Here is a 21,231-nt window from a genome sequence, read left to right on the forward strand (position 1 = left end):
TGCTTGGTCGAATCTATTAGACCGTCGACCCTGTGATTGAGAAAGTGGAACATACGGTAAGAGGCGCTAGTTGTTGCCATCTTAGGCTTAACAGCTATATAAAATTAATGCTCAAATGATCCTTGACAGGGGCAAACGATACAGGTCGCATCCGTCAGTCCTTTCCTTGTTCGGGATCATGCACAGTTTAAAGCTCTTTCTAAATCATCCAGCCTTGAAGGTAGGTCAAACGAACAGCAAGTGCCCAAAGATAAAGACGAAGATGCAGATCTAGAGTCTGTAAACATCAAGCAATGACCAAATGCTAATCACGACCCAGTGGCTTCCATCTACTGTCCCAGTAACTGTGCCGTTGTCGCCTGAACGCCGGCTACTCAACAAATGCTCTAAAAATGACAACAAGGAGGTGAGTGAACACAATGAGCGTGAGAGACCAAGTATACTCTATTGCTGCTGTTGCTGCTGCGGCGGTAAGGACGGCGTCACATTCCCATCAATCTTGGGTCTTTTGGGATCATTGGCATTGCTTGCTGGAGCAGGCCCGCTGCTGCCAGAGACAGATGCATTCGTCACGTCACTTAAAGGCGGCCGTTTCCCATTAACATTAGGTGGTCCAAATCCGGCTCTGTTTGCAGCTGCGTTGCTTGCAGCAAGTTTTGGATCGAGATTTTGCCGAGTCAGTGGGCGGTATGATGAAGTTGTCTGACCCCTATTCATCATTGGACTGCCAATACCACCAGGAGCGCCAATTTTTCGATGCATGTCTGTTGAAGGATTGATAAAGTCGCGCGTGCTGCTTGAAGCTGGTGAGGCTCCCGCAAGCATTGGCTTCGATATGGGGACACTCTTGCTGTGATCGACACCTGCTGTCTTGCGGATCGAGGGACTTTCGGCGTGGGGATCAAATTGGGGAGCATTCACAGCAGTATGTGGGTTTTCCCGCAACAAATCTACTGCTCGAGCTGAAAAGAATGAGGCAGGAGGAACAGAGGGTGAACTGGCCGGGGGAGCTGTGTCCTGAGCTTTAGCGTCATATTCTCGTTTGATAGGCATTTGCCCTGCAGCACTTGGCAAGCTTGAATCTTGGCTAGTCCTTGGTTGATCTGGGGGTGCCATTCTGCCGTTTTGAAAATTCTGCTGTTGTCCTTGCGGGACAGATTGCCTTTGTCCGACATGTTGGTTTTGCGGCGCAGGATTGTGTCTTTGATTGAGAGTGGGCGGAACGGAAGGTTGTCTGTTGTTGAATGTTTGGTTGAACGGCGGCCTTTCTGGCCTAGATGGCGTCACGACCGCTGGGTTTGGGCCTTGAAAGTTCCCCTGAGGGCCTGCCTTCACAGGAGTCGGTGGTTGCGGTTTTGTCTGGGTTTCTGGTTCCAGCACTATCTCATCCGGGTTTCCAGAAGCCGTCACTCCAAAATCGGCCTCGTCAAAAAGATCACCTAAATTCATTAGCCACGAGTGAACAGAAATAGATGTCCGGCTCTTTTGCTTACTCCCAAACTCCCCATCACCATCAAACGCAGCGGTATCATTCGTACTGGTGCTTTTCCCAGCATTTGGTAGCCGAGGAGGAAGGTCGTCATCCTCTGGGACCGGCTTTGGTCGAACAGGCTCCTTCTTTATCGGCGCGTAGTCAGGATGCCGGTGAAGTTCGTCAACATCCCATCTCGCCTATAGCTTCGTCAGAACAAGACATTGTTCGAGTATCATGCCGAGGTTAGCAACGTACAGGAGTGGCTTTCACTTTGGTAACTTTCGAAACATAATCTTTGTCGTAGATGCAATTACCCAGAACGTTGCCAAAATTCCTCAATGCACGTTTAAGTGCATCAGTAGTTCCTTCTTTCTTGGCCTTTTCAAAAGCAGCAGCCTTTCCTTTGCAATTCTCAATATGACCATAACCGATGTCCTGAGTTGATCCAGACCCGTTAGCAAGAACCGCTGTGTGGAATACGCAACCGTGAACACATACTTCATGGTAAGTACCATCCTTCAGTGTCACCCTCACAATGACCGATAGGCCCAAGCTGATCTTCCCAGTATTTTGACTTTCCTCAACCTGTCACGGAGTACCCATTAGCCATTTCTCCCTATCGCCACCCGCACGTATTCTCATCCATTTTTATCGAACATACAAAATCAATCTGAATATTCTGTATTGAACTCGACCAGCCGTTGAAGCCGAACACCTCATTGGCAAGATTGATGCATTTATCCGCGGATAGATAGTGCACCTTCTGTCCCGCGGCGCCAGGCCTCGAGGAGATGTATTCGGGGCCCAATTTCTTATCTAAGCGTGCTTGGAGCGTAGCAATTTCCTGCGCCGTATACTCACTGATCCGCCGAGGCAGCTCTTCAAATGGGTTGCCGGACATGTTTCCTGTCGAATTTGGCATCATGACGCATACTGGACCACTGCGGTGTTGGTCGCCAACACTGGTGTGAGTCGCGATTAGCTTTGGTCAAGGGCATAACAATACGATAGAGGATCGCATATTAGCTTACGCGGGCATAATTCGGTGATATAAACAAGCTGCAAAATATCAGGTCATTGAAGCCTGCACGTATTTGTGCTTTGTCGAGCAGGATGATGAGGCAGTGAGGCTGATGAGTATTCGATGAGAAGCACGAGGCAATAAGACGCGTTAGGCAACACGGACATGTCGCGACATCACGTGATCATATACATGAATACAATTACAGGACCAGCACTCCATTCATTGATTGGTAGTTGCGTTTCTGAAAAGCTATTACTTCAAATTTTACGCAGTAGACCTGGTTGGATAGTAATTGTCTGCGTTAAATATTGTAATCAGCCCGCAAAGTTGTTGCAGCCTGCCTCAGGCGGCCAGCCTCACCGAGTCCAATACCAGAAATCACTGGACTACGAGACTGGCGCTGGGAACAAGTCCAAGGTCTTTTAGAGACTCGCCAAAGAACTCGGCATTGAACACTTTTCTAGGAAAGTTTTGCACGAAGCTTTGCACTTCAATGCCGTCCTCTTGTTGCAAGGCTGCGGCAACTTCGAACAAGGTAGTAGTGACGGGCATTGTTTTCATGACGTTCCCCTTGGGCGTCTGGAATCTCAGCCGAGTCTCAGTGTAAGCAGATGCGGGCTTGGAGGCAACAGGTCCGGAGGTTGTAGGCGCTTGAGCAGCTGGTTGTGCAGGAGGTGCCATGCCGGCACGCTCGGCTTTCTCCCGCTCAGCTCTCAGTCTCCGCTCTTCTTTATCCGCTTCGATCCTGGCTTTAATGCGACGCTTGGCTTCAAGCTCGTCCAGTTTCTCTTGCTTCTTCTTGGCGGCTTCCTTCATCATCTCTTTCCTCTGCAGTTCTTCCTTAATGTCTTGCGATTCTTTGGTGCTCTTCCGTCGAATTTCCTGCACCGAAAATATCAGTAGGTGACGTTGAAGTGAGCCACGAGAATGCCCTTACCTCATTCCTTTTCTGATCCACTTTATCCTGCTCAGCCTGTAACGCTCGCTTTGCAGCCAATTTCTGCCGGATCTCCTCCAATCTGGCCTTCTTCTCTTCCTCTGTTAAGGGGGCGATCTCTTCCGTTGACTCTGAGAAGTCCACATGTCCTGACTTAGATGCATGAAATTCTGCCTGTGCCTGGCTGCGGAACTTTTTCCCACATTCGTTACAAGCCAGACTGCGGGGTTCTTCGCCGGGTTGCAACGCGGGACCATCATCAGACTCCCCTTCTTTCGACCCAGCAGCCTTTATTTCCTCTAACGACTTGTCTTGATTTTCCTCAAGCCACTCTAAAGCTCCTTGGACTGAAATTAGGTCAAAAGAAAAGAATCAGTACTCAATGCGAGGTGAACGGTGAGGGGTGCCCTTACGTCCACCGCTTCTTGCCACCGCCAGTTGCGCTCTCTCTTTATCGAAACCCATTTCAATGAGCTGATCCAAGTCTGAAGTAGCCATCTTTTAAGCCCAGGTGATGATGCTGAGGAAGGCGATGCCCTGACGTGGGGGAACTTTCGAGAGTTTTGAAGCGGAAGTAGAGGCCGAGCCGTATAGACCCTAAAGCTTCCCTGATATGCTAGAAGAGAATGTCAAGGGTTAAGTACGTTGGCCTCTGCAGCTGCTCAGGGGCTGGAGTAGGAATGGACAAGCTTGAGAAGGAGATTGTAACAGCAGTAGTTAAGATAGATGCCAGCTTACAAGTGACGTATAGCCTTTGAGCCTAGGCGGCGGAGTGAAAGATGCGGGATGGTCCACTTTTACTAATTAATGGCGGAGTTCTAGGTACCAACCAACCATCAGAGCTCCGGAAATCTTACATCTTAGTACTGTTCTAGCAGCATAACCGTGATGGCAAAGAACTAAGATTTGGAGGGTTGAGATAATGAAAGAAATGAAGGTTGTGTTGTTTTCACCGAGAGCGCATATAATATAGCTCAGTCTTACAAATGCTAGAAGAGTGTCCCCTACGGAATACAAAGTAGTATATAGTGATAAAGAACAAAGTTGGGCAAGAAGAAGAATGTAAGCAGAGCTGAGTACTGAGTAGACAACAGTTGACAGGGATAGCCAGCTGTGGGCCGCGTTCCTGAAAGTTGCTCTTTCATCAAAAGGTTCTTTTTCACTTCGCCGATCATTCCATCGGATTTCTAGTAGAGTACTCCGGCCCATTGGGTGATAACTTTGAAGATATCTGGTTATTCTCGATAAAGCTGGTCTCTTGTTTAAAGATTAAGACTGATGCAGTGAAAGTCTGAGTTACTAGGTCATATCAAAACGCCCGAGGTTATAAGAGCACAAGCAGTCAAGATTTTCTCTCTGCTCAGAGAGGGATTATTCCGCCGGTAGAAAGATGCCACAACCATACATGTGCCATTTCCTCATTCCTGATAAACAAATCGGCTTCTTTGGTTCATGATCGGAATGTTTCGAGGATCTCAGCCTGTGGATCCCCGAGGCTGTCAACAGAACCAGAACATATAGATCTAGAGTATCGACGTAAGTATTCATTCAGTGAGCCCAAGCGCGAAAGACACTGTCAGTTCGAAGGCTTAGTTCGTGTAGAGGCCGACACTTTAGATTTGCCCAGGTCATATCTCAACTGTTGAAAGTATGGCGTCGATCGTATAAGCACCTGTGATGACATCACCTGACTTGAGCCAAACGTCGCTGATTAATCAGCAKACAGACACCAATGAGACCAAAGCGGGACTTGCGATATGGAAACGATCCATTATTATTGCAATCAGCTACGTACCTTACTCCGTGATCACCTTAACTACTCCCTTGGCCGAAACAACCGCTTCACGATCTCCCCTACCTTATCCTACCTCCACATTACCGACTAACTTAACTCATCCATTTCCTTTTTTCTGATTTGGGTGTCTCTCCCATATCTCATCTGCCTCATTCACACATTTATTCGCCTTTATTCGTTACAGCGATGTCCATTCTTCTGGAACCGCCTGAGTTGGGGTTCAAACGTGGGTCTTTCCAACCCAGGATTTGTGGGAGACTGGAACATATACGCTGACTGAGACATCAGGCCCTTTCGATCGCGAAGTCTGCGAGATTCTACACTTGAGCAATAATAATTCAGAGCCCGTGGTCTTCAAGGTATTTAGCAAATGCGCCCTCAGGTAGAGTAGCCTACCATGATCGCACACTAACAAACCTGTGTGCGTTAGGTCAAAACAACCGCTCCGAAACAGTTCGTACCTCCTCCAGAATACTAGCTTTGCACGTCGGCCTCGAGTATTGACTGACAGTCAACCAGCTACTGCGTTCGCCCTAATTCAGGACGGATAGAACCTGGCAAGAATGTGGATGTCCATGGTTGGTTCATACCTTGAAGTTAGTGCTTAGCCCTTGGACGGGAGTGCTGATCAGTCGAGCAGTGCTACTTCAGGCGATGAAGGAAGAGCCTGCGCCTGATGCCAAATGCAAAGACAAGTTCCTGGTTCAGACCGTCGCCGTGACTGGTGACATGGAGTTTTCCAATGTTTCTTCAATTGTTCGTCTGTCCCTTGCTGCAAGTTGCCTGTTATACTTTCTCTGATAGCTATCTAGTTCGAGAAAGCTTCAAAATCCTCCATCCAGGAGCGCAAGATCCGTGTGAACTGGCTGCCTGCAGAGTCCTCAAACGTTGAGCAGGGGAAGGAGACAAATGGAATTGTGCGCCCCCTTGTCGCATATCAGTTATGAAGTCCTAGATCGCTCGTGACTGACTACCTATCCCAGAGTGCACCCGAAGAAGAACCCCCTTCCTATACGTCACCCGGCGCGAACTATCAAACTCCTGCAGTTGGGGCGGCTTCCACCAAAATTTCCAATGACACGTCACCTATCCCACCGCCAGATTTCAGCGAGAAGCCCAAGCGGGATGCGTTCGCCCAACAATCGAATGAGGCTTCAGTCACGTCTGCCAAATCAAACACATCGGGTATCCCAGCTTCAGCCGATGAGCTGAAGACTCAACTTTCGGAGGCTAATGCTCAGATTCAAAAACTCAAAGAGAGACTTGCGGACCAGGGATTGAGACAGAGGAAGATTGGGGGTGAGAACGAGAAAACAGCGCCTACGATGCAACAACAGCAGGTTCAACCCGTCGACGCAGGTGTGCCATTGCAAATCGTGGCCGGGCTTTGCTTGCTAAGTTTCTTGATCGCGTACTTCTTTTTCTAGACCAATTTTCGCCTTTTCGAGCCCCTTTCTGTCCGGACTTTTCTTTTCTATGTTTCTATTACTTACAGACCCACTGTATTCTGTTGTGAAGAGCCCTGTCTCTCTAATTTTCTTCCAAGGTGTCAGCTTGCACTCGTATGCCTTTCATCCTTTACAGCTTGCTTTTTCCCGTTTCTTGTCTTCCCATTCCTTTTGAAAGTATGATTTCCTAGTTACCCTTGTGATACGAATCCAGCAAATGGCAGCGATTTCTGTCCGTACCTTGCGGAAGAGCATGGGGATTTGTCTATCAAATACCACGCGCAACTTTCGCTTGTGTCGTACGAATTTCCTTTAAACCTCGTCTGGCTTTGCCGCTTGACTATCTTTCATTCTTCCTCTCGGTCTTCCTGTTCCTGGCACCCAGTTGCTAACTGTTTGCAAGCCATTGTATTTTCTTAGACGATTCTCGACACGTTCATAACTAGGCTGTATCGGGTACATTATGATGACGCTACTGAAATGCCAATGAATGTTTCTTCAAGAACATCTATATTCCAGATACTTTGCTTGTTAAGCACTCAGTGTCTATTATTATTCCTCGCAATCTATGTAAGACAGTAGTCGTTCTGAATGTTGGAATAACTGGGCCCTAAATAGATGTACACTTTTGGTCCGAAGTTGTTGGCAAATCATGTGGCTCCAGTCCACCCTTTCATGTCCTCGTAACTTGAAAACGAGTTCTTTTAGAGGTTACACTTGGACAGACAGGTGCTTCAGAAATCAATTCTGAATTTCACTTTCTTTCCAACCATCTCCTTCGTCCGTTCCGGCCGCAGCAGCGGATATCCCCTCCCCCGCTCGCCCATTGCCGCCTCCACCAACGAGACGACCACCCTGCGCTCTCTTGACACGGCACCACATACCCACATTCTTATCCAGGATGAAAGTCCAGATGACCCAGATCCAGCTGCGGTGGCAGGGGAGCGGCTCGTAGAACTCTCGCGCGATGCGGTGAAGCTCATGAAGTTTCGTCCACGGGATGGCCGGGAAATCGTGGTGCTCGTTATGCAAGCCGACATTGTAGGTCAGGATGTTGAGGGGCCCATAGTAGGAGTATGTCTCTGGTGGCGGAAGGGAGTCTAGAGGGTGCGGTTGCTGCTTTTGCTTGCTGTGCATTTTCTTCTGCTCTTCGATGCTTTCTGTGCCGCCGCTCTCCACCCGGGAGAAGAAGTAGTGCTCTGCAATAAAGTGGCCGGCACAGGGGTGCAGAGAGCCGGCGAGGAAGGAGCTGAGGAGTAGGTAGAGTATTGGCTGGAGGGAGCCGCCGCAGAACTTGCTGAGGGCATAGTCGAAGGAGAGCTGAGTGATGAGGTTAAGTAGGTGGATATAGGTGAATGGAGGACTGTAGATGAACATGGGGCGGACGGCGTAGAAGAATATCTGGAAGGTGCAGAAGAATGCCTTGCCCAGGAGAGAGTCTAGGAAGAAAGCTTCAACGGCGGTGGGCAGGTCGGTGTCGAGACCTGCGACGCCGAGAGATTTGTGATGTGTGAGGTGGTACGGCTGTAGGGAAGGATAGACAAAAAGTCAGCAGGTGGGCGTTTCTTTTACACCATTGCTCCGTGTATCAGTGTTTCAAAAGCCACATACCCGGAAAGCGGCACTGTATGGCAGTCCAATTGGAAGATTGGCGAAGATTGCCAACAACCGATTAGCCATTGCTGAACGAAAGGCCAAATTATGCGAGATCTCATGGATCGCAAGGAATAGATTCTGGTTTGCAGTTGCCCCAATTATATACGCCGTTGCCCAGAATCGCCATGAAAAGAATGATGTATCGCGAAGGAGATATGCGCAGCAAATCTGAAGGGTAACAACACCCAGAACGACATATTTAGTGAGAGGCTCAGGCCCGCAGAGCTTGGTCACCTAGAAATTTTGACAGACAGTTAAGCAAGCTGGTCGTGATGTTTAGCACAGAGTACACCTACCTCTGGATGGGCCTTGATGATCGCCTGCCGTCTCGACCGATGAGGCTCCTCAGTATAGGTCCAGAAGAATTGATCTTCGACCGCCGACTGGTCCGGAGGTGGAATTCTCGCCGACGGTTGAGTATCCGATGAGGACTTATCGCCCTGGCTCTTTGCGGCGGACACGCGGAGGTGAGGCGCAGAGGCAGTTGCAACGACAGAGGGCATGGTGGTATAGGGGAATTGCAAGACTTGTAACGACTTAGTCCATCGATGCAACAGGCAAGAAAGAGTGAACTTGAAAATGAAGAATATATGGGTCAATGGACGTTGAGCCTTGACGATCAGACAACAATAATAATTGGAGACCATTCGACTCGGAGCGGATAGTTTCCACGTGGGGCTACAGCGGCACATGATATGATTGACGGGCAAGTCTCTAATTTTATAACCTGTAGGACAGGGCAGCAATGGCCCTGGATACGTGGATGAATAGGTGGTTGATTCATTCTTTGATTCTATATATGCTGAATTTCAAGCCTAAGTCGTATCATTCTGCTTTTTTCGAAGCATTGAGCTCTTAGGCTCATCATAATATCCACATCAAGTATCCCAGAACACTATGGACATTCTTTTAGTAATCGTCTCCTCTACTTATGACTTCCTTTACGGTTGGTCTGAGGAGGATGGTCTGTAGTTAAGGTTAGCTTCTGTTCCCCAGCATCACGGTGTAAGTCTTGTCCATACATGTTCGAACTGGGCGGTGTATGAGCCCTTGATATCGCAGAGAGGAGGATAATCCTGAACGATACCCGACGAAACAAGGTTATTTAACTGGAGAGGTATGTCAGTACGGTAGAGACGGGAGATTGCACCGGAAGTGGCAGAGTATTGACGTACTCCAAGGAGATATTTCTCTTGGCCTAGTCGGTCAAGATACCGACGGCAGAAGGGCAGCGTGCCGAAATTCTTGTTGATAACATTGAGCAAGTTCTTCGCGGACGAGAGTCTCAGAGGAACTGAAGGGGCATCAGGGATCAGGGCATAGTGGGAGGTTTCCATCTGCAAAAAAAAAAATGTTGGGTAAGCAAATTCCGAACGCAAGCGATGGCGTCTTCTTGAAAGCACTTACGTCTTCTCTCACGTAGCCCTTTCCAGTACTACCGAAGGTCTCGATGGCGAAGGTTTCACCCTCCTCCATCTTGGTTTGGTCACTGCCCTTCACAATCGGCACACTCTTGCCGCCATGGATAATGTGCTGATCGATATTGTGACCGTTCAGGTTCCGGATGCACTTCACAGGGTACATCGTGCCGTTGAGCTCGACTTCGTAACTCTCCATGGCCTCCTGGATGGCTGCACCGATGTCGCTCATTCGCACATCGATACCGGCTTCCTGCAGTGGAATCGTCAGCAAGAAATCCTCGATAGCTTGAAGGTTGCGGTTCGACGAACCCGAATACCGGTGTTGGTAGCATCCTTGACGGCTTCCAGCAGAGGGTCATAGACCGGATCAAAAGTCATAGTAAAGGCACTGTCAACAATGCGACCGTTGATATGAGCACCAAAGTCGACCTTCATCACATCTCCTTGTTGCAACACCATCTTGTTGCCGGCATTGGGGGTGTAATGAGCCGCACAATGATTAATGCTCACACCGCACGGGAAGCCCATACCACCCTTGAGGTTATCACCTTCCTCTAGTCCCTGGTGACCAGTCAGAGCACGTACTGCATCCTCAATACCCTCGGCAATTTCCGTCAAGGTCTGGCCGGGCTTGATGGTCTTCTGCGCATACTGGCGGACCTGACGGTGGACCTCGGCAGCTTGGCGGTACTCCTGCAGGAAGTCGTTGTTCATGCGATCAAGATAACGCTTCTCCTCGTTGGTCGTGCGGTAAGAATTCTCGTTCTTGTATTCGACGATTTCGCCCTCGGGATATTGGTTGTTGGGGAAAAGATTCGATACTGGGACACGCGGAGGAGAACTCTGAACCTTGGCGCCTCCCTTCTTCTTCTTCTTGGACTTGCGCTTCTTCTTTTTCGCAGCTGTAATCCCGGGGTTGTTAGTGAGAATTCCCCAGGTCTGACTGATGGTCATGTCAAACATGTACGCACCTCCGCCTGCACCGGCCTCCGGAGCAGCATTTCCATCTTCCTTCTCATCGTCCGAGTCATCTTCCGCTTCACCAGCTTCTGTCTGACCGACGGTAGAGGTATCCGCTTTGGCGTCACCATTCTGGCCGTTCACTGTAGCGAAGAATCATGTTTCATTAGTATAAGCCGACTTGACGCAATTGTAGACAATGTATCGGATTCGAAGCGGAAATACTCACAGTTGAGGTCCTGCAACTTCTCGCTAACCTGAGCCGCCATAATGACAACCTTTATAGAGTAAGGAAAAGACCGACGGCAGAAAACAAAAACTGTGTAGCTTGGTGGGAAGGAATTCTGGACGAGGGACAAGAGGCGAAATACTTTGATGGGGAAAGTTCTGTGCCAAGACTGAGTGCGGTATAGACGACCGGGCGATAATGCCTTATGACGATATCGGGGGCAAAGAAGCTATGATAATAATGCTACAATATTAATAATTTGATTGATGTGAGGTATCACTGAATTGTGACTTGGTCTAGTTTCCGGGATTTTGTGGGGTAGACGTATATTGTGGAAGTCGTCTATAAACGGCGAGGATGCTGCGCAGATCTAGATAACAATACCTCCCGGGATAAGGGAATATGTGGTCTACGCAGTAGTCGATTGAAACATAACTAGAAGCTGGATACTAAATCAATATAAGATTGCGCATAATTATTATCAGATGACACGCCCAATTCTAGTAAATCCAGCGGGTCTTCAGTTTTGCCATATAGGAGTGGAGAGGGCCTGGGATCTTTATCAGATCTACATCCTGGCTATGTCCGACTCCAATGACGCACCTACGACGGCGGGAATTCCCCGTCAGCTCTTGAACAATCCGCTCTCCAGCCCAGACAGTTTCCTGTCATCAACTCTCCTTCTTTCTATAGAACTAGATGTGAACTCAACGAATGAGAAGTGATGCCATCTCCTCGTGTGAGGACTTTTACTCCATACATTCTCAATGCTTCCTGGCCGCCATCAATCCACCGGACTCGAGCGTGCACGGCTCCATTTTCAACGGCGTCAGCCCTATATGCAGCCAGTCATGAACCAACATTATACGAGATACTCGATGTGCCGGTGACGGCGTCAGCAGCAGAGATTAAAAAGTACGATAGTTTGCATCGTCCAGCGCCCCGTCCCTCGCCCCCTCACCTACCATCTTTTCTACTGTCGGCACCGCTAACGTAACCCGCATCGTCAGAAAATTCTACTCCCTCTCCCTCCATCATCACCCAGACCGCAATCCCGGCGACCCGAAAGCCTCCTCCCGCTTTGCCCGCATCTCCTCCGCCTACCACGTCCTCAGCAACAGCGCCAAACGCTCCGCCTACGATCGCGAACACGGCATCTACGCCCAACATGGCTCCTCGACACACAGCACCGCAAGCCCAGGCCAACACCCGATGGGTAGCCACAGTAGCTACAGCGCAAATCTCCACACCAAGGGCGCCTCCTACGCGGGATCCAGACCGGCCAGCGGCCTGAGCAAGCGGCGCGGGCCTTTCCGTGGTCCGCCTCCGTCGTTCTACGCGCACGGCGGGTACGGGAGTAGCAGACGGCCGCCTCCAGGAGGTGCGTCAGCATCCTCGTCCTCTGCGGGTGCTGCGGGCAGCGCCCGGGATGAGGACCCGACCTCTTTCATTTACCGGAATCCCGTTTACCACTTCAATGCGCCGGGGCATTACCGAACTCAGTCAGCGGAGGATGCCCGGCGGCAGCAGCGGCGATCGAGAGAGATGAGTGCTTTGAACGAACAGTACATCGGCCGTGCAGGTGATTTTGCGCTGCGCTTCGTGATCGTATGTGGAATTTTACTAGGTGCGGGGGCCATGACTGGCTGGCTTCGCTGGCCGACCACGTCCAAATCCGGCACTTCAAACCGGCGGAAGGAGGGCTAGGGTCTTCCAACGACGGATAGTGCGATATCGAAGTGGCACTTGTTTTGGGACTGTGTGGCATACTCTGTGAGAGTATTTCATCATATACACACATTCGAGGCGGCTTGATGATGACCTCGAGACAGCGCGTGATATTTGAGTGTACAGTATAGCATAGATCTACGCAAGAGAATGGCCTCCACAAACTTTGGACGTCAAACAAATGAAATTCGGACCTGATATACAGTGATCTTCGTGGTATACGATACATGAAATAGACTAAGCCCACCTCAACAGAGATCCACGTCCACTCCAACAATGTTTTCCAGCGCTTACATCAACGCTCTCCGACCGCGACTTCACATAGTAACTGCGGAGCCATATGGAGACACATGGAGACCGTGAGAACAGCCAACTCAGAAAACTCTAAATTACTATCAGATCAACACACAACTGCTGTTGGCAGCTTCTTGAAAAGTATTTTCAATTCGTACTGAAAAAAGATTTCGGGGCATTGGAAACTAGGTGTGGAGGATACTCGAGGTGCGAAAAATGTTTGGTCTGAGAAACCATTTAAGCCTCGAAGGTGAAGCTGGCACCGACCTTGTGGGCGGCCTGGTTCAGGTTCTGGGTGTCGAAGGAAGCACCGAGACCAAGGGTGACGCCAGGGCGGAGCAGGACGTTGTAGGCCAAAGCGGCAATACCACGGTCGTTGATCTTAGCCTGCATTAAAGGAACACAGATTAGCGGAATTTGGTTTCACAACAGAAGAAGCTTCCACATACCTTGGCGAAGGAAGAGGGGTCGAGTCTGTACTTGCTGGCAACCTCGAGGCCAACAGAGTTGCCGGCCTTGGAGTCCCAGGTGGCCTTGGCACCAGCCTCAACCTGCTGGTTGACGCGGTGGTAGTAGCTGGCGGAGAAGACGGTCAGGTTGTTGCCAGCAGTGATGGCAGCGGTGTACTGGGGAACGCTGTAGCCGACGGCAGCAGAGTACTTGGTGATGGCAGCCTTCTGGACGTCGTAGCCACCCTCAGCACCAACAAGGAAACCCTCGTGGCCAAGGACAGCGTCGAAGTTGGCGGAGGGGCCGTTGAGGAGGTCGAAGAAGGCACGAGCGTGCAGGTTGGGCTGCTTGAAGTAGAGGTTGAGCTTGGCACCCTTGGACTGCTTGGATGGCAGGTACTGGGTGAGGATCTCAGCCTTGAGACCCTTGGCAATGTTGTTGTCGAGCTCGAGCTTGGTGTCGAGGGCATTGGCGGTGGTCCAAGCCTGGGTGAGGGTGAGACCTGGGTGGGGACAGAATATTAGCATCATGGAATGAGCGACTATCCTGGTCATGAATAGAAATCTCAAGTATGTTGACGAGACCTGGCCGCATGTAAAGGAGAACATGGACCTGGCATCGCCGGATTTTCTGGTGCTGGGATCAGGTGGTTTGCGCATTATGGGGCGTTTACCAGTAGGCAGGTCGACGTATTTGGCCTCAAGCTATACGGATAACGAGTTGTGGGTCAGCGCAAATTCGGCCCATTGAGCTCTGTAAAGCTCAGGAGGGCGCAAGATGCGAGACTTACGGAGCCAGCAATGGGACCCTCGTGGGCAGACTTGCCCTTCACGTTGAAGGTGACGCCATTGGGAGCCTTGGACTTGACCTCGAGGCTGGCTGAAGGCAGGTGGTCAGCTTAATCGCGCAACAGTGTATAAAGATGGTAATGAGACTTACCAGCGCTGGTGTGGTAGAAGTCCTTGTTCAGGAGCTATATAACGCAGTGTATTAGCACGCAAGGATCCTTCCCGACAAGCTGTCGTTTGCGCTATTTTTCTTTTTTTACAACCAGGAACCAAAAGGAAGGCATACATCGTTAGCCGCCTTGGCAATGTCAGAGAAAGCAGCAGGAGCAGACATTGTGAATGACAGAGTATAGGATGGTATTAGAATGGTAAGAGAGATAAGGTAGCTGTTGGCTCAGGAGGTTTGTGATGATGGAGGGGAGAAGAAGTGGAAAGCGATGGGGAAGAACGAAGAGGTCGGCAGAAGGTTGAGTTGCCAAACAATGGGGAAGCCACGGGAAAAGGATCTTGCGCCTATTGGTTGTTGCTCGGGTTGCCGGTAAAAGCCGCTAAATCGCGTGACGTTGTCTTGATGCCTTAGGTTGCACGGTTCGATTCCCGCCTTCGGTACCTGACCTGTACTTAGATCAGGGGTAGGTACTCTCTACTTGGATTGTTTTGGTCTCGACGCAATTACGCAGAATATTGAGCAGTTCAAGGGCAAGTACTTCATGAAAGAAATCCTTTCTCCCAATGTAAGCTAAATGTCGTTGCGATTTCTTGTCCTGCATTTCTTGATATGAACTGCTGTTCATGCCTTGCTCGACGCATTCAATGGACCATGGCTCCCAAGTCGCGCTTACAAACTCCGGGCTTGAAAGAAAAGCAACAATTGAAGAAGATTTCATTAAGGGACGTAAGTTGACATATATCGCAACGCCGTAAGCGCAGTGGTTTTGGACTCTTTGTCGGTCGGGGAAACGGAAAGGACGCCCCAGAAGCTCAAAGAAAGTGACGAATTGCTTTACATATTCTGCAAAACTCTGCTTTTGCAATCCCGGGGGTACTTCCGGTTAATAATCTATACATGTCTCTATGCCCAGAAAATTTTTTGATTTTGACCGACTTGCTGAACCAAAACTGAGAGAACCATTTACTCAACGTGCTCATACTTGGCAGCGTGGATTGCGATAGCTCTGGAAAGTTACTGTATCAGCATCGGAGAAGCGTCGACCGAACATGAGTAGGAGCTCTTACCTTCCACTAGGGTCGGTCTGTTTCGACCATGTCGGTGTCCAACGCTCGACGGTGGATGCGCAAGTTGGGGGGAAGTGCTCGTCAAACATCATGCGGTACCAGTACCTGAAAACTGTTAGAGACTCATGTTTACAATCCAAGGCTTCTGAAATAGGTGAAACTTACGCTTCCTTGGTGTCAGGGATATCGTTACCCCATTCCGGCTTGGGGTTCTTCATCATCTCATCCGTGATTTGCTTTTCGGCCTGATCCTTCAGGCCGTCAATCCAGCTGTAGCCGACACCGTCACTGAACTGCTCCTTCTGACGCCAGAGAATCTTCTCCGGGAGGTAAGGCTTGGTGTCGGGCTCGTCCGAGGTGTCGAAAGCTTTCCGCAAGATGTACTTCTCAATGCGCTCTTTCGTGATCATTTTCTCCTGAGGATCGACACCCATGGCCGCCTCGAGGAACTCCTTGTCCAGGAAGGGCACACGAGCCTCGAGTCCCCAGGCAGAGGTGGACTTGTTGGCTCTGAGACAATCCGCCAAGTGCAAGTTCTTGACACGTCTGACGGTCTCCTTGTGGAACTCCTCCTTGTTGGGGGCGGCATGGAAATACAAATAACCACCGAAAATCTCGTCGCTACCCTCTCCACTGAGGACCATCTTGACGCCCATAGCCTTGATCTTACGGCTGAGCAGGTACATGGGAGTAGAAGCGCGGATAGTTGTCACATCGTACGTCTCAAGGTGGTAGATGACATCAGAGAGAGCGTCGAGACCTTCCTCAACGGTGAAGGTGAAGGCATGGTGCTTGGTGCCCAGGAATCTGGCCACCTCAAGGGCAGCTTTAGTGTCGGGGGCACCAGGAAGACCGATAGAGAAGGAGTGCAATTGCTGGAAAGTGGTGACGGTCGACAGCTCGTTAGTATCGTCAATGCCGACCAAATCAGATGCACCAGTTTGGTCTACAAGAGCGTTCTTGGCCGCTTCTTGCATACGCAGAGTCTCCCGCTGGGCGATGGAGGCCACTAAGCTGGAATCGAGACCGCCAGACAGCAAAACACCATAAGGCACCTCCGCCATCAGACGCTTGCGCACGGACTTCTCCAAAGATGCACGGATGACCTTGTAGTCAACAGGAGCCGTGGGGACGTTGGTGGGATCCCACCACTTGGGCTGGAAGTAGCGGGTCATCGATCCGGTCTTGGAGTCGTACACATGGCCAGGGGGGAAAGCCTCAATCTTGTCGCACACAGGGTGCAAAGACTTCAGCTCGGAGGCGAAGTAGACTGCTCCAGGGGTCTCAGAGGACCATCCGATATAGAAGCTGGTGATACCGATGGGATCACGAGCGGCGATCACCCGGTCTTCCTTCTTGTCATAAAGAACCCAAGAAAACATGCCATCAAGATGCTTAGGAGCGTCAAGGCCATGTTCCATATACTGAAGCTGATTAGCCTCTGGAAGCCGGCGAATTGTGTGAAATGTCTCGGGGCATACCAAAGGAATGATCACTTCACAATCCGAATGTGTCTTGAAGTTGTACTGCTTCTTCAATCCCTTTCTCAGGATCCGGTGGTTGTAGATTTCGCCGTTGACGGCCAGGGCAATGGTGCCATCATCGTTGACGAGGGGTTGCGCTCCGGAGTCTGTTGTAGTTTAGCGGGCAAATTCGAAAGCGGGAAGCTTGGCATGAGCACGAACCGACACCGACGATACACAAACGCTCGTGAGCGAGGACTAGGGTTCAATTAGCATTTTCAGCGAGCTTTGACGTGAATTGTCAGATGTACGAACTAGTGCCGTCAGAAGACCAGTTTCCACCTGTTATAGTTGTTGCGGTTAGCCGGACATCGTTTGAGTCTCCCGAAAGCGAGGTGACTCACTCCAATCGGGACCACGATGGCGCACACTGGCAATGGTCAGTCCCGAATCCGTAGGATGAGTTATGAATTAATGCGAGAATCTTACGCTTTGGCCATGCGCAAAGCCGTGGGCTTGAATTTCTGCACATCGGGGTGACTGTCACACAATCAATGGTCAGCGCGGACTCGATCAGACCTGGAGAAAGCCCCGTCCGATGTGCGGCCGCCCACTAAAATTCGCGGGGCACATGCACAAGGGACGAAGCTGTAAAAATAGACGTACTGGTGACAAGCGAAGATTCCACACATGCTGGGTACGAGCAATTGAGAAATCACTCTAGGAAATTAGACAGCAAGATGCTCGAGAAGAAGAGAAGAGTAATTAACTAAGCTAGCTAGATGTTCGTGGGGGAGGGAAAGGGAAATTTTAAACCTGGAGCCAGACCGGCGGGGCGGAACAATGAGCGAGGGGCGATTTCGGCCACAAATCTTTTGACTCATACCGCCGATAAGATAACTGCCACTGCCGGTACACTAACCACAGTTCGGGAGTTCTGACTGCTGAGGAAGACTTTTTACTACTGCTTGTGGAGTCGCAAACTTTCAAGCTGTCGTTTACATCGACGTTCATTGGCCAATGTCTTCGTGCTCTGGTCTTTCTTCTAGGTAAACACCATGATATATATCCCATCACCGTTTCCACATCCATCTTCTGCGGCCACCTACCAACAGGACAGATGATGAAAATACGCGATAAGAATGGGTCAGACTGATTTGCCAAGGATTTTCCGGGCTATTCTGAAGATAAGGACAAGCCTTTGCTTGACTCCGCTCACCGGATTGCCAGCCACAGGAAAGGTGACTTTCTCTTACGGCCAAAGTGGATGGACTGCGCAAAGGGTGTATAAAGCAGCAATTGATCATCTGGTGTTTCCTCAGCAGAAGCGGTTCCCTTTAAGAAAAAGAGAATATATGTCGATTTGTGTGACAGCCACTTCTTCCATGCTCAGACGTGGCGGGGCCCGTGCTCTGACCAGCTCTGTGACATTGCCTTAAGGGAACGAAGACAGCTTGATATCTTGCTCGTTATGACTGCCACAGGATGGACATCCCCAAATGCGGGAAATGTACCTAGCAGGGTTGCTGGGAGGGACTTTGGGGCGCCTATAGCGGGGATAGACGCCTTTCCACCAGAAGTAACGAGTAGCGCAGAGTGTCGAAAGCAGTGTACAACTGGATGACCTATGAGGCCACCATGAGATGTCCTATTCGCTGCGGACAAGATTTGAACAAACCCATTCTGGAGTTGCGAGCATGTGCCTCAGCTTCTAGATTCGGTGGACGCAGAGCCTTTTAGCCTGCCAGAGAGCCTTTGAGATAGTCCGACAGAAGCTTTGGCTTTGCCTTCATCGGTCAAATGCAAGGCCGGTTAACCAATCTATGCTCATACGCTGTCTTCACATACTCAATAGAATGGTGGACTCGTCAGGGCGGTGTTCAATACTGCGCAGCGAGCAAGAGATAACATGACTTTCATATCTTGCTCAGCGGCGGCCTGAAGCCGGTGCCTAGCAAGGGAGAAGACGAGAAGCACTCCGAATAATCTGCACCGTTTCTCGTCCAGCGAAATCTCATGGGTGAATAAATTCAGCATTATCGCAGGGTGTCTCGTCTAGAATCACGCGGTTCGGATGTGAGCTGAGCCGAATGAGAGTTGCCTAATTACTAAGGTGTAAGTCCAGCATACCATACCGCCTTAGTTCATACTACGGTAGGTAGACATACTTATGAACCTGTATATATAGGTAGGTATAAAAATATAGCATGGAACATGTTATTCATTACCTAGTTCCTCATGCGTCCTTTTGCTAGGCCTTAAGGAATCCGTTCTATGAAATTGTCTTTTCCTCATATGCTTTCTCGTTCTCTTCATCGCTGTAACACTCTAATCCTTGGACTGGCCCTCCCTGTGTGTCCTTCCTGTCCTCAAAATGGTGCCGATGCTATTGCTCACGGCCTACCTGGCCGTTGCGATGCTGACGGCGATCTTGCTCAATGTTGTTTATCAACTATTCTTTCGGCTTTGGAATCGGACAGAACCGCCAATGGTCTTCCATTGGGTCCCTTTCTTGGGCAGTGCCATCAGCTACGGGATTGATCCCTACAACTTCTTTTTTGCCTGCAGAGAAAAGGTGAGTTTCAAGGCTAGCGTTTAACCGGGGCGCATTGCTGAGTGTTGCTCTCTTAACTGGCAGTATGGCGATATCTTTACTTTTATACTACTGGGCCAAAGAACCACCGTCTACCTCGGCGTTCAGGGAAACGAGTTTATCCTCAACGGCAAGCTCAAGGATGTCAATGCAGAAGAGGTCTATAGTCCCTTGACAACTCCAGTATTCGGATCAGACGTAGTCTACGATTGTCCCAACTCCAAGCTGATGGAGCAGAAGAAGTTCATCAAGTACGGCTTGACTCAGTCGGCGTTAGAGTCTCATGTGCCACTTATTGAGAAGGAGGTTTTGGACTATCTGCGCAACTCGCCGAACTTTCAAGGCTCGTCCGGCCAGGTGGATATCTCTGCTGCAATGGCTGAGATTACCATTTTTACTGCTGCTCGAGCCCTCCAAGGCCAGGAGGTTCGTTCCAAACTCACGGCTGAGTTCGCTGACCTCTATCATGATCTGGACAAGGGTTTTACTCCCATCAATTTCATGCTACCCTGGGCCCCATTGCCGCATAACAAGAAGCGGGATACTGCCCATGCGCGGATGAGGTCAATCTATGTTGACATTATCAATCAGCGTCGTCTTGACGGTGGAAAGGACTCTCAGAAGTCAGACATGATTTGGAACCTGATGAACAGCACATACAAAAATGGGCAGCAGGTGCCTGATCATGAAATTGCTCACATGATGATAACCCTGTTGATGGCTGGTCAGCATTCATCTTCGTCCATCGGCGCCTGGATTATGCTGCGACTGGCCTCACAACCAGAGGTCCTTGAAGAGCTTTATCAGGAGCAGCTGGCCAATCTTGGCCCGATTGGGCCAGACGGCAGTCTTCCTCCGCTCCAGTACAAGGATCTTGACAAACTTCCCTTCCATCAACATGTTGTTCGTGAAACCTTACGACTTCATTCCTCTATTCACTCGCTCATGCGCAAGGTGAAAAACCCCTTGCCCGTTCCCGGGACCCCTTACGTGATTCCTCCCGGTCGCGTCCTCCTTGCTTCACCTGGAGTGACAGCCCTCAGCGACGAATACTTTCCCAGTGCTGGATGCTGGGATCCCCATCGCTGGGAGAACCAGGCTGCAAAGGAGCAGGAGAACGACGAGGTCGTCGACTACGGTTATGGTGCCGTCTCCAAGGGCACTTCAAGTCCCTATCTTCCGTTTGGTGCTGGTCGACATCGCTGTATCGGCGAGAAATTCGCATATCTCAACATTGGCGTGATCCTGGCGACCGTAGTGCGCCATCTACGACTTTTCAACGTGGATGGAAAGAAAGGAGTGCCCGAAACCGACTATTCGACGCTCTTCTCAGGCCCAATGAAGCCAAGCATCATCGGTTGGGAGAAGCGTTCTAAAGACACATCCAAGTGAAACAGTTGTGTTTCATCGAGGACGTCAAAGGATACGGTGCGATCGGAATTGGCGTATTATGCCTTATTCAGCCTTCAAGGGCCTAATAGATGACCACGATTAAACCGTTATCCGACCTTACCGTCCCCTGTACTTGTCCTGCGCTCTTTTAAGAATATATATATTCATAGAACTAATTGAATGAATCAGAGCGAGCCGTTCCATAGAGCCCCATAACAATACACAGAACTGAAAACAGATGCTCCTATAGCAATGCCATCAAGCCTCGGCCGCGGCACGCCAAACAGACGAGCGAGGAAGATACCCTCCGTGCTAGCCTTCAGGGACATGCCCAGTCTGGACA

The 21,231-nt window shown here is 50.1% G+C and overlaps 8 protein-coding genes across 8 annotated transcripts; 3 read left to right on the plus strand and 5 right to left on the minus strand.

Annotated features, from left to right (window-relative positions):
- Nucleotides 1–444: 444 nt before the first annotated feature.
- On the minus strand, nucleotides 445–3,933 carry Asppvi_000897 (DNA repair protein rad52; the record flags this gene model as incomplete). Its single annotated transcript, XM_043297201.1, has 8 exons — nucleotides 445–1,439; nucleotides 1,494–1,671; nucleotides 1,730–1,909; nucleotides 1,973–2,059; nucleotides 2,136–2,436; nucleotides 2,881–3,380; nucleotides 3,436–3,782; nucleotides 3,849–3,933. 8 exons carry the CDS (start codon nucleotides 3,931–3,933, stop codon nucleotides 445–447), a joined length of 2,673 nt encoding a protein of 890 aa, XP_043153136.1.
- A 1,483-nt stretch (nucleotides 3,934–5,416) lies between these two features.
- Asppvi_000898 (putative integral ER membrane protein Scs2) lies at nucleotides 5,417–6,657 on the plus strand (the record flags this gene model as incomplete). The annotated part of the gene is made up of 7 exons (XM_043297202.1): nucleotides 5,417–5,456; nucleotides 5,519–5,589; nucleotides 5,661–5,683; nucleotides 5,750–5,808; nucleotides 5,871–5,986; nucleotides 6,043–6,147; nucleotides 6,214–6,657. 7 exons carry the CDS (start codon nucleotides 5,417–5,419, stop codon nucleotides 6,655–6,657), a joined length of 858 nt encoding a protein of 285 aa, XP_043153137.1.
- A 762-nt stretch (nucleotides 6,658–7,419) lies between these two features.
- Nucleotides 7,420–8,837, minus strand: Asppvi_000899 (sphingolipid delta(4)-desaturase family protein; the record flags this gene model as incomplete). The annotated part of the gene is made up of 3 exons (XM_043297203.1): nucleotides 7,420–8,202; nucleotides 8,290–8,568; nucleotides 8,631–8,837. The coding sequence occupies 3 exons, from the start codon at nucleotides 8,835–8,837 to the stop codon at nucleotides 7,420–7,422; spliced, it is 1,269 nt and encodes a 422-aa protein (XP_043153138.1).
- Nucleotides 8,838–9,243: 406 nt separating this feature from the next.
- On the minus strand, nucleotides 9,244–10,984 carry Asppvi_000900 (methionine aminopeptidase 2; the record flags this gene model as incomplete). Its single annotated transcript, XM_043297204.1, has 6 exons — nucleotides 9,244–9,300; nucleotides 9,357–9,443; nucleotides 9,510–9,671; nucleotides 9,742–10,005; nucleotides 10,065–10,858; nucleotides 10,945–10,984. 6 exons carry the CDS (start codon nucleotides 10,982–10,984, stop codon nucleotides 9,244–9,246), a joined length of 1,404 nt encoding a protein of 467 aa, XP_043153139.1.
- Nucleotides 10,985–11,668: 684 nt separating this feature from the next.
- On the plus strand, nucleotides 11,669–12,651 carry Asppvi_000901 (DnaJ domain protein; the record flags this gene model as incomplete). The annotated part of the gene is made up of 2 exons (XM_043297205.1): nucleotides 11,669–11,859; nucleotides 11,955–12,651. The coding sequence occupies 2 exons, from the start codon at nucleotides 11,669–11,671 to the stop codon at nucleotides 12,649–12,651; spliced, it is 888 nt and encodes a 295-aa protein (XP_043153140.1).
- A 552-nt stretch (nucleotides 12,652–13,203) lies between these two features.
- On the minus strand, nucleotides 13,204–14,538 carry Asppvi_000902 (porin; the record flags this gene model as incomplete). The annotated part of the gene is made up of 6 exons (XM_043297206.1): nucleotides 13,204–13,353; nucleotides 13,416–13,918; nucleotides 14,090–14,120; nucleotides 14,207–14,295; nucleotides 14,356–14,389; nucleotides 14,491–14,538. The coding sequence occupies 6 exons, from the start codon at nucleotides 14,536–14,538 to the stop codon at nucleotides 13,204–13,206; spliced, it is 855 nt and encodes a 284-aa protein (XP_043153141.1).
- Nucleotides 14,539–15,336: 798 nt separating this feature from the next.
- Asppvi_000903 (asparagine synthetase B) lies at nucleotides 15,337–17,595 on the minus strand (the record flags this gene model as incomplete). The annotated part of the gene is made up of 9 exons (XM_043297207.1): nucleotides 15,337–15,379; nucleotides 15,441–15,545; nucleotides 15,606–16,864; nucleotides 16,922–17,070; nucleotides 17,126–17,161; nucleotides 17,219–17,245; nucleotides 17,308–17,333; nucleotides 17,393–17,443; nucleotides 17,570–17,595. The coding sequence occupies 9 exons, from the start codon at nucleotides 17,593–17,595 to the stop codon at nucleotides 15,337–15,339; spliced, it is 1,722 nt and encodes a 573-aa protein (XP_043153142.1).
- Nucleotides 17,596–19,277: 1,682 nt separating this feature from the next.
- Nucleotides 19,278–20,888, plus strand: Asppvi_000904 (cytochrome P450; the record flags this gene model as incomplete). Its single annotated transcript, XM_043297208.1, has 2 exons — nucleotides 19,278–19,478; nucleotides 19,542–20,888. The coding sequence occupies 2 exons, from the start codon at nucleotides 19,278–19,280 to the stop codon at nucleotides 20,886–20,888; spliced, it is 1,548 nt and encodes a 515-aa protein (XP_043153143.1).
- Between the last annotated feature and the right edge of the window lie 343 nt (nucleotides 20,889–21,231).

Source organism: Aspergillus pseudoviridinutans (assembly GCF_018340605.1).
Source record: "Aspergillus pseudoviridinutans IFM 55266 DNA, scaffold_1, whole genome shotgun sequence".
NCBI lineage: Eukaryota > Fungi > Ascomycota > Eurotiomycetes > Eurotiales > Aspergillaceae > Aspergillus > Aspergillus pseudoviridinutans.